At 40.2% G+C, this 12,164-nt stretch overlaps 1 protein-coding gene across 1 annotated transcript in view; it reads right to left on the reverse strand.

Annotated features, from left to right (window-relative positions):
* The window catches only part of kntc1 (kinetochore associated 1), a 98,375-nt gene that overhangs the window by 28,750 nt on the left and 57,461 nt on the right, over window positions 1-12,164 (reverse strand). Inside the window, 12 exon segments of the mRNA XM_034170370.1 lie at window positions 62-157; window positions 970-1,105; window positions 1,200-1,324; window positions 1,407-1,485; window positions 2,672-2,727; window positions 2,865-2,977; window positions 9,340-9,550; window positions 9,647-9,720; window positions 9,805-10,021; window positions 10,124-10,182; window positions 11,543-11,708; window positions 11,796-11,885. Of these exon segments, the coding sequence (XP_034026261.1) occupies window positions 62-157; window positions 970-1,105; window positions 1,200-1,324; window positions 1,407-1,485; window positions 2,672-2,727; window positions 2,865-2,977; window positions 9,340-9,550; window positions 9,647-9,720; window positions 9,805-10,021; window positions 10,124-10,182; window positions 11,543-11,708; window positions 11,796-11,885 (1,422 nt within the window).

A 12,164-nucleotide genomic window follows, 5' to 3' on the forward strand; every position in this document is an offset into this window, starting at 1 on the left:
GACTCTTTAACATTGGGGTAAGTGAGTCGATATTTGAACCTCCCTGAGCATTTTCTCTCACCAAATTGAAGCCCAGCAACTTCTGAAGCAAGCTGTTCCACAGCTGAGGGTCGTACACCTGGTACTCCAGGCTCAAATCTGCCACTAAGCAAACAGCCTGAAAGGGAAATGTGTTCTTCAGTGTGTTTGCATGTACACATAAACAGTGTGGACTAAAGGCCCCCTGACACTTGCACAACTTTGATACACGCACTTGCATGCACATCGTCGTGACGATTCCACCTGCTATGTTCCCAGCTGGACGCCATGCTTTGTTCCACTGGCTGCCACACGCTGTAAGCTGCGTATATAAAATAATTATTGTGGCGGATTAACCATTTTCTCTGCGCATTAGCTGTTGAAAACGGCTCTAATTGCTTCCTGAATCACAGAGGAGTGCTCCAGCAGCAGCTTTTCGAGCACGCACGCTGAACGAGACAAAGAAAGCATTTAGAGCCGTCTAAAAAGGTAATTATTTGTCATGTTTACATTGTCATAGCTTGGTAAAACAGTTGCATGTTCTTTCCTTCTTGCGTGCAGCTGTAAAAGTACGCTTATGACAGCTTTAACATCCGTTATAATTGTTCGGACAAGCTGCGCTTTGATGTGGTGCACTGACGCAACCACTCGCTCTGTTCACTTCTTTACTCGACTTGACAAGCTGCACGTAGTGTTGGCAAGTAGATCGCGCAATGTTGCATGACATTTGTGCCTGAAAGATTTTTTGAACATTTCAAAATTCTCTGTGTGCAATTGCACATGTCGGTGCCCCTCTCGCGCTCAGTCTATACCCGTTAAAGACTAGTTTACTCTCCTGCAGGACACAGGGTGTGCAAGTGCGTGCATCAAAGTTGTACAAGTGTCAGGGGGCAGTAACACTGCTATTAATAACACACAAGCGAATGTAAAGTGCTTTCAGTTAGAAAGAACCTGCGGCTCATGACTGTGGTTCTTCCACAGCCCTTTAACCAAGCCTTCTTTGGGACTGCTGAGGAAAGATTGCACTGTGTAGGGGATGTTTAAACCCTCCAGTTGAGAGACAAAGATGTAGCATTTCAGGTAATATCTGCATGGGGATATAAAATGCAGATTCACTGAATCATTTATTTTTCCCTCAGTAGTGTGACACTGATCTACTCGCTGGCTAGAAGGCCTCTTACTGGATTTTGGTCCTGGGGATTTGTAGCTGCGCCTCCAAAGTGGCTGCATCAGCAATGCGGACAATACAGAGCAGTGTTCGAGTCCGATGGCAGAAGGTCAGACGAGGTCCAGAACTGCTAAGTGGCTACAGTGGAAGAATCAGAGTGCAATTAAGTCAACTTCTCTGAACACTTTCTGCACTTTTGACGGTTTTACTGATTATTTACCCATGTTTCAGCAGTAAGGATGGGTTTGAGAAGGCGGACTGCATAATCCACAGAGCACGACTGCAGCATGTACACCGCCCTGAGAGCATCAAAACAATAAATAAATATTTAAAACTGGTATTAAAGGTTCATCCAGATCAGATGTTGTAAGTTTCACTCAAAACAGACAAAAATGAATTAAGGGAGAAATAATTCATATTTTCTGAAAATGTTCAAAAAGAACATATGATTGATATAAAAATTACACAGTAAAACAACATTGATGTGAGCTATGATACTACTGTGTATTTCCTTTGACATTTTCAGGCATTAACTCCAAACAATGCAGCAGACACATTCAATTCCTAAACTTAAACTAAGCTTAAAACATCATGCTACAGTTATATATTGAGAAACCAACATAAAACAAAAAACTAAAGTGAATTAATCAAGGATTGGAGACACGGACACTGCCATTTAATTGAGCAGACTAATTTCATCATAAAATGCAGCAATATAACTTAAGCAAACTGTACAGTTATATTAAAAGAGGGGAAACTATGAATATTATTAAGCTTCATACTGTACTCTCATTTGAAGTATCACATATTTGTGGTTACAGAATCAACTCTGCAATGTCACAAAAGTGAGTCTTGCTTTTCTGGCACAAATTAAAAAACACAGATACCAGTTCATCTCGAAGGTGCACACAGCATTTCAGCCATATCTATCTTAGCTGTATTCAGTGTTGAACTCCAACTGTTATGATTGGCATAATGCAGAGGGATGCAGTATTTGGTGACGGGTGTGTCCTGCACACATCGTTATTATTAATGTCATCAAGTGCAATGTGTGGTGTGCGCACCTGTGCCTGTGTAGATAAACATTAAGAGAGACAACCCAAATTGCATCAGAGAAGTTTCGAGCATGCGCAAAACCAAGGGCAACCCCTGTCGCACCAAACTACAGGATCCTGTTGCAGTTACAACGTACACACAGCTTCTATCGTAGAGTCACGTTATGTGTAGCTGGCTTTAATGTCACTGAAAGCAAAAAGTGTATTCCTTATTTTTCCAGGAAAGTTTCAATGAGACAAAACTGTGTTTTTAATTGAAAACCTACTTTTCACATTCAAAGAGCAAAGCACATTCATCCTTGAGGTGTAAATTCAGGCAGGACAAATACTGAAATTTGATTGTTGAAGTATAACTTTATCACAACATACTGTAATTACCAGGTTCTTGTGGGAAAAAAAAATCTGCTCAAACCAACAGTGATGTCTCTACCTCATGAGGTCTGGGTCCTCTTCAATGTTGCTGCCATATTCCTGATTACTGACATCCTGAAGAAAAAGAAAAGAAAAAAATCTTGAGTATTTCATGATGAAGAAAATTTGAGAGATGCTATCTCTCAAATTTTCTTAAACTAACTGAAATACAACAATATGAAAACAGAGAGCAGTTAAGTAAAATAACAAACCTGAGCCACAGCAGGACCTGTTTTGCAGATCCATTTTTCTAACAGCATGTTATGGATTTTCAGAAGATCCACATTGTTGATGGTAGCTATTTCTTTAACCACAGCATGTATGTCTGCACGCGCGCACACACAAACACACACACACACACCATGAAGGAGACATAAACAGTAAAAGTTTTTAATGATCTGATCTCAGTCATAATTCAGTTGAGTATGTTAATACATTTCTGCATAAGTGGCAAAAAATTATGTGAGATATTCTTCACAAAAGTACAAAAATATTTCTTAATGTGGGTCCTGTTAGCCCACAGCCAGTGGTGGGCACAGATAACCAAAAAATTAACTTCGATAACAGATAATTGAAAAGTTATCTTCGATAAAGATAAAATAATAAACCACCCAAAAATGTATCGGAAGTTACAGATAACCGATAACAGATAAATTCCAACCTGTTTGATATTATTCTTGTCGGCCATCGTGAGGTTATCCTCCTGCTGAAAAGCTACAAGCATCCAACTGCTCGCACTGTGCCTGTGCAAACACTGCAGAGCTGTCTTGTAATGTTATTTTTTTTTTTTTGCTGTTTTGTTTTTAAACTTCATTTGTTAAAAAAAAAAAAAAAAAAAAAAAAAAAAAAAGAAGCCATTTGCAAAGCCAAAAAGTTGATTTGACAATCATCTGATATAACCGGGGTCAAAACAAATACAACACTGCTATCTACTGGTTCCCAGACACTTAGTACTTAGGGCGAATACTGCCATGACCACTACTGGTGGTTGGCTCTCACTGCGGTATTGTATCACTTCCTGTTCCGGAGCACAGCGGTGTTTTTCTGTATCTGTTAGCTGTTTAATCTGCGCAGTTAGATTGATCTAGTTATCTAGATTACGATTTGTTTCCCAGTGTAATCTTTACGTGCCTTAACTAAAGCACTCCTTCTGCTGAATCACCTCTAAATTATTTACACATTATTCACTTTGCGTGTTTTTAGGAATCCGCTAGCTTAGCGTAGCTACTAGCTCTTAGCCGATTTAGCATGGCGGCTTCTCCTGTCTCTCCCGCACTTTTCTGCTCTGGGTGTGAAATGTTTAGTTATTCCTCGGCCTCCTTTAGCAGTAACGGTACTTGTAATAAGTGTAGCTTATTCGTAGCTTTGGAGGCCAGGCTGGGCGAATTGGAGACTCGGCTCCGCACCGTGGAAAATTCTACAGCTAGCCAGGCCCCTGTAGTCGGTGCGGACCAAGGTAGCTTAGCCGCCGTTAGTTACCCCCTGGCAGATCCCGAGCAGCCGGGAAAGCAGGCTGACTGGGTGACTGTAAGGAGGAAGCGTAGTTCTAAACAGAAGCCCCGTGTACACCGCCAACCCGTTCACATCTCTAACCGTTTTTCCCCACTCGACGACACACCCGCCGAGGATCAAACTCTGGTTATTGGCGACTCTGTTTTGCGAAATGTGAAGTTAGCGACACCAGCAACCATAGTCAATTGTCTTCCGGGGGCCAGAGCAGGCGACATTGAAGGAAATTTGAAACTGCTGGCTAAGGCTAAGCGGAAATTTGGTAAGATTGTAATTCACGTCGGCAGTAATGACACCCGGTTACGCCAATCGGAGGTCACTAAAATTAACATTAAATCGGTGTGTAACTTTGCAAAAACAATGTCGGACTCTGTAGTTTTCTCTGGGCCCCTCCCCAATCGGACCGGGAGTGACATGTTTAGCCGCATGTTCTCCTTGAATTGCTGGCTGTCTGAGTGGTGTCCAAAAAATGAGGTGGGCTTCATAGATAATTGGCAAAGCTTCTGGGGAAAACCTGGTCTTGTTAGGAGAGACGGCATCCATCCCACTTTGGATGGAGCAGCTCTCATTTCTAGAAATCTGGCCAATTTTCTTAAATCCTCCAAACCGTGACTATCCAGGGTTGGGACCAGGAAGCAGAGTTGTAGTCTTACACACCTCTCTGCAGCTTCTCTCCCCCTGCCATCCCCTCATTACCCCATCCCCGTAGAGACAGTGCCTGCTCCCAGACTACCAATAACCAGCAAAAATCTATTTAAGCATAAAAATTCAAAAAGAAAAAATAATATAGCACCTTCAACTGCACCACAGACTAAAACAGTTAAATGTGGTCTATTAAACATTAGGTCTCTCTCTTCTAAGTCCCTGTTGGTAAATGATATAATAATTGATCAACATATTGATTTATTCTGCCTTACAGAAACCTGGTTACAGCAGGATGAATATGTTAGTTTAAATGAGTCAACACCCCCGAGTCACACTAACTGTCAGAATGCTCGTAGCACGGGCCGGGGCGGAGGATTAGCAGCAATCTTCCATTCCAGCTTATTAATTAATCAAAAACCCAGACAGAGCTTTAATTCATTTGAAAGCTTGACTCTTAGTCTTGTCCATCCAAATTGGAAGTCCCAAAAACCAGTTTTATTTGTTATTATCTATCGTCCACCTGGTCGTTACTGTGAGTTTCTCTGTGAATTTTCAGACCTTTTGTCTGACTTAGTGCTTAGCTCAGATAAGATAATTATAGTGGGCGATTTTAACATCCACACAGATGCTGAGAATGACAGCCTCAACACTGCATTTAATCTATTATTAGACTCTATTGGCTTTGCTCAAAATGTAAATGAGTCCACCCACCACTTTAATCATATCTTAGATCTTGTTCTGACTTATGGTATGGAAATAGAAGACTTAACAGTATTCCCTGAAAACTCCCTTCTGTCTGATCATTTCTTAATAACATTTACATTTACTCTGATGGACTACCCAGCAGTGGGAATAAGTTTCATTACACTAGAAGTCTTTCAGAAAGCGCTGTAACTAGGTTTAAGGATATGATTCCTTCTTTATGTTCTCTAATGCCATATACCAACACAGTGCAGAGTAGCTACCTAAACTCTGTAAGTGAGATAGAGTATCTCGTCAATAGTTTTACATCCTCATTGAAGACAACTTTGGATGCTGTAGCTCCTCTAAAAAGAGAGCTTTAAATCAGAAGTGCCTGACTCCGTGGTATAACTCACAAACTCGTAGCTTAAAGCAGATAACCCGTACGTTGGAGAGGAAATGGCGTCTCACTAACTTAGAAGATCTTCACTTAGCCTGGAAAAAGAGTCTGTTGCTCTATAAAAAAGTCCTCCGTAAAGCTAGGACATCTTTCTACTCATCACTAATTGAAGAAAATAAGAACAACCCCAGGTTTCTTTTCAGCACTGTAGCCAGGCTGACAAAGAGTCAGAGCTCTATTGAGCTGAGTATTCCATTAACTTTAACTAGTAATGACTTCATGACTTTCTTTGCTAACAAAATTTTAACTATTAGAGAAAAAATTACTCATAACCATCCCAAAGACGTATCGTTATCTTTGGCTGCTTTCAGTGATGCCGGTATTTGGTTAGACTCTTTCTCTCCGATTGTTCTGTCTGAGTTATTTTCATTAGTTACTTCATCCAAACCATCAACTTGTTTATTAGACCCCATTCCTACCAGGCTGCTCGAGGAAGCCCTACCATTATTTAATGCTTCGATCTTAAATATGATCAATCTATCTTTGTTAGTTGGCTATGTACCACAGGCTTTTAAGGTGGCAGTAATTAAACCATTACTTAAAAAGCCATCACTTGACCCAGCTATCTTAGCTAATTATAGGCCAATCTCCAACCTTCCTTTTCTCTCAAAAATTCTTGAAAGGGTAGTTGTAAAACAGCTAACTGATCATCTGCAGAGGAATGGTCTATTTGAAGAGTTTCAGTCAGGTTTTAGAATTCATCATAGTACAGAAACAGCATTAGTGAAGGTTACAAATGATCTTCTTATGGCCTCGGACAGTGGACTCATCTCTGTGCTTGTTCTGTTAGACCTCAGTGCTGCTTTTGATACTGTTGACCATAAAATTTTATTACAGAGATTAGAGCATGCCATAGGTATTAAAGGCACTGCGCTGCGGTGGTTTGAATCATATTTGTCTAATAGATTACAATTTGTTCATGTAAATGGGAATCTTCTTCACAGACTAACGTTAATTATGGAGTTCCACAAGGTTCTGTGCTAGGACCAATTTTATTCACTTTATACATGCTTCCCTTAGGCAGTATTATTAGACGGTATTGCTTAAATTTTCATTGTTACGCAGATGATACCCAGCTTTATCTATCCATGAAGCCAGAGGACACACACCAATTAGCTAAACTGCAGGATTGTCTTACAGACATAAAGACATGGATGACCTCTAATTTCCTGCTTTTAAACTCAGATAAAACTGAAGTTATTGTACTTGGCCCCACAAATCTTAGAAACATGGTGTCTAACCAGATCCTTACTGTGGATGGCATTACCCTGACCTCTAGTAATACTGTGAGAAATCTTGGAGTCATTTGAGAGTCATTGATCAGGATATGTCATTCAAAGCGCATATTAAACAAATATGTAGGACTGCTTTTTTGCATTTACGCAATATCTCTAAAATCAGAAAGGTCTTGTCTCAGAGTGATGCTGAAAAACTAATTCATGCATTTATTTCCTCTAGGCTGGACTATTGTAATTCATTATTATCAGGTTGTCCTAAAAGTTCCCTAAAAAGCCTTCAGTTAATTCAAAATGCTGCAGCTAGAGTACTGACGGGGACTAGAAGGAGAGAGCATATCTCACCCATATTGGCCTCTCTTCATTGGCTTCCTGTTAATTCTAGAATAGAATTTAAAATTCTTCTTCTTACTTATAAGGTTTTGAATAATCAGGTCCCATCTTATCTTAGGGACCTCGTAGTACCATATCTCCCCAATAGAGCGCTTCGCTCTCAGACTGCAGGCTTACTTGTAGTTCCTAGGGTTTGTAAGAGTAGAATGGGAGGCAGAGCCTTCAGCTTTCAGGCTCCTCTCCTGTGGAACCAGCTCCCAATTCAGATCAGGGAGACAGACACCCTCTCTACTTTTAAGATTAGGCTTAAAACTTTCCTTTTTGCTAAAGCTTATAGTTAGGGCTGGATCAGGTGACCCTGAACCATCCCTTAGTTATGCTGCTATAGACGTAGACTGCTGGGGGGGTTCCCATGATGCACTGTTTCTTTCTCTTTTTGCTCTGTATGCACCACTCTGCATTTAATCATTAGTGATCGATCTCTGCTCCCCTCCACAGCATGTCTTTTTCCTGGTTCTCTCCCTCAGCCCCAACCAGTCCCAGCAGAAGACTGCCCCTCCCTGAGCCTGGTTCTGCTGGAGGTTTCTTCCTGTTAAAAGGGAGTTTTTCCTTCCCACTGTAGCCAAGTGCTTGCTCACAGGGGGTCGTTTTGACCGTTGGGGTTTTACATAATTATTGTATGGCCTTGCCTTACAATATAAAGCGCCTTGGGGCAACTGTTTGTTGTGATTTGGCGCTATATAAAAAAATTGATTGATTGATTGATTGATACTGGCCAGTAGATGGCAGTAGAGGCCTTGAAAACAAAATTCCAGATAATCCCTGTCTGCTACATTTAAAATGCGTGGAATTTAACAAACGCAAATACAATAACGTCTATAAACCCAGAGAATATATTCAAGAGAGTTTTAGGCACTAGAGTTTAATGCTGTTGTCCGTGGAGCCTGAACAGAGTGTCTGAAATGCATTTGTCCTGTCGTGAATGTGAGATTACATCATCCTACCCATAATGCACTGCTGGGCTCAGCATGTGCTCACAAAACCTTAAAAATTAGCACATTACTGTAAAAACGAAAACATATATCTGATATTTTCACTTTATAAAACTTCAGACATGACAGTAATTTTAAATAACTTGTCCAAAATTAGTTTGGTTAAAATCAATCAATCAATCAACTTTTTTCTGAACCATAAGTTAAAAATGTATGCCTCTGGATGACTTAGGTGATATTGCCAGCATATCTGTATGGTGTTAAAGGAAATGTTTTTTTTTTTTGACTTCTCCTTTGTCTGCAGAAGACAGAGACGCTTTTCATAAAAGCAGCTCTCTTCTGTTTGCATATCTGTTACAAAACGTTTAACAGGTAGATGCTGAACTGATTTTAAATTTTAGAAATGCTTGTCGCTGTTAAGCTTTGTTTATCGGTCTACAAGTTATTGGACAAAAGTTAATCGGAAGATAATTGGTCCGATAATGGTTTTTAAAGTTATCTAAAAAGATAATCCAATAATGAAAACATTATGTTCGATAATTATCTGTTATCGGCTTATCGGAACTGTGCCCACAGCATAGGTTTTTCTATGATGGGTGTAAAAATGTGCAGCAACTCAAGTTATAGTTTATATTAAAAGAAATGCGTATCATGTAAACAAACCAAAATGAACCACATAACATGATTTTATCCCGTTATTTCTTCAGGGGGTTAAGCCATTATTCTGACGTTGAAGTTGAAGACACATAAAAGTCACATTGACCTTACAGTGGATTTTATTTGAGCTTCTGCAGGTTGTACACATGCAGCACTAAAGCTAAAATGTACTCACCGGGATATATTTGACCTCCTGAATCTCTGTAACGCTTCTCCACACTGCTGTGCTCGTACAGAGTCACTATAAGCCTTCCTGGCAACCCACTTAGCTTCAAATTCTCTGGGCTGTTCAGATTGCCGGCTATCAATGTATTCTCTGTCGCCGAGCGCTGGAACTGCACCTTCAGCTTGGACAAAAAGGTCTCTCCTCTGGCCTGTGCTGCCCCCTGCTTTGGATCAGAGAATTATGATTAAATACTAAATATGCAAGATTTTCCATTACTACTGTATTTTTTCCCCCAAATTAAATTGTGAACACTAGCCTCAAGGTTTGGATCCCTCAGCCACACCTCCCCAAGAGCCAAACAGAACTTTAGTGACTGTGTTTTCTCATAACCTGTAGAGAGCATTATGTGAAAATGTTATTTTTCCATCTGAAACCTCACCAAGAAGTTTAACGGTCATGCCAATCTACAGGTACCTGGTGGCAGCTCCTGAGTGATCTTGTGGGCTGTAGCAGCAGCCCACTCAGGGCTCTGGATGCAGTGGATGTACTTCATCATGGTCTTGGCAACCTTAAATGCCTCTTTATTGCAGATGTGACTCTGGCCTTTCTTCCGTTGTTCCAGCAATAGAGGCCTCATATTTTTTTCAAACACATGATTTGCTGCTAACATGTACAATTTGTCAAGGCTCACCTGGAAAAAGTCCAGTAACCATGTTAGTTGTGAAACTTGAATAACAGATAAACTATTATAATTATACACAGAAGGACTTCTTTGTAAATCAATGCATTGTACCTTCATGAGTTTGCTAATAAGAAGAAGTATAGGGAAAGTCTCCTCATTGAGCTCAGGAGCTAAAAAACAAAAAACCAAAACAATTCAGTTCCTTCATAATTTGCACATTAGAACTATGGATCTAAGAAGGCAAATTTCTTAAAGGGGTTTCATTTCTCCATAAGAAATCTTAAAACTTTTCACCAGGTTTTCTCCAGCTTCTTGGCTTGTGTCGCTGGCATTTCTGAATCGGCTAATGAGTTGGCCTTTTATGCAGCATGCTTGACCCTATGGTCACATTACTGACAAATGACTGCGACAAGCGCTTGGTGTCATCGCATTAATGGTATTTCTGGGGTATCCACACATCACACTGTAAGATGTCTTGTAAATCACTTCAAATGTATTATTTGGTTCCAAAAACAGCCTTTTTAGATTTACAATTGTTAAATTTCTTGGTTACTTTTATTAAGTATATGAGAAACATATTTGATTAATATGGAAATAAGCTGTTTCGAAGCATGTTCTGCCATCTTGGAATGTTTTGTTCAAGTAAGCACCCAGCTGACACCCAGCTCACACTGCCTATTCACCCTGACTGACTGTCACCATCTCACTCAGTATTCTGGTCTATTTTGGCACCACCTAGCTGGCGGCAGAGCAGCCTCTGTCTCTTGCCACTGCAAAATGCCCAGTCTGATTGAACAAGAGTCATCAGGAGATGACATATCCCCCCCGATCCCAAATCAGTAATACAAAGTGTCAGGGGATCACCCAAATACATCCTTATGCTAAATATGAATGAAATTGGTCAACTGGCTCTTGAGGTATCTTGTTATCAAGGGTGCCAGTGACAATATGTTGAATATCTCATTGTGGCCTTGAAATTGACCCCAAGGTCACAGTAATCAACTGCTGTCCATGGATCACCCAAATACATCCTTATGCTAAATATGAATGAAATTGGTCACATGGTTCTTGACATATCGTGCTAACAAGCAAAAATGGACAGATAGATATGCTAATGGCTATAAATCCCACTCCTGCCACATTTCTCCATGTAATGTGGAGTTGCGTCAGGAAGGGCATCCGGCGTAAAACCTGTGCCAATTCAACATGCAGATCCACCTTGGATTTGCTGTGGCGACCCCGAGTGCAAACAAGGGAGCAGCCGCAGGGACTTACTATTTTATACCGGGGGGATAAAAATGAATGAAAAGTCACTTTGCCTCTGTCACATGTAGCTAATGTGACAATTCAGTGAAGTAACACTGATTACTAAAATGTACCAGAAGTAATAATAAACATATATACACTGTATGTGATGAAGACAGCCAGTGCAGACAGAACAAAAATAAAACAACTATTACACACTGTCTTGATAAAAAAACAAACAAACAAATCACTTATTAAAGTGAGAATCAACCACAGCTGACTTACAGATAATCTTCCAGTAATGCTTGGTTTGCATAAGCAGGTGGAAGGGCAACCTCGTGTTTGACAGAGGGCTCAGCAGAAGGCCATTTTCCACAAGATATGAGTTTTCTACATCTGAGAGTAAAGAGACTCGCTTGTATGACTTCAGGTGCTGAAGGAGCGCCATTGCCTATGGATAGTTATACAGGAGAAAGCATTAAAGACAGGGACTTTTGGATGTTACGTAAATGCCAGTTTTTATGTATTTTTTTCTTACTTGACTAATAGAAAAGCTTGTCACATTCTCATTGGCAGCCTGTATGATCTTCAACACAACTTCAATTCTCTCGTAGTTGTACGGGCTGAGCTGGGTGAGGAAAGCAAAACAAAATCAGCTAATTTAAAACAATTTAAAATTTAACTCAAGTCAGACAGTACCTAAAATTAAAAGAAAAACTTTTATCTCTAACGTGACTTAAACTCAAAATAGGAGTAACCACAATATAGTAAACTTTATGTGAATACACAGACGTGGTTTTTGGTACGGGCGAACCGGGCAGTCGCCCGGGGCCCATTTTTTCATGGCACATATGAGGAGCGGTACAACAAGCACTTAAAAAAACAAAACAAAACAACAACAACAAAA

The sequence above is a fragment of the Thalassophryne amazonica genome, chromosome 5, assembly GCF_902500255.1.
Source record: "Thalassophryne amazonica chromosome 5, fThaAma1.1, whole genome shotgun sequence".
In the NCBI taxonomy this organism is placed as follows: domain Eukaryota; kingdom Metazoa; phylum Chordata; class Actinopteri; order Batrachoidiformes; family Batrachoididae; genus Thalassophryne; species Thalassophryne amazonica.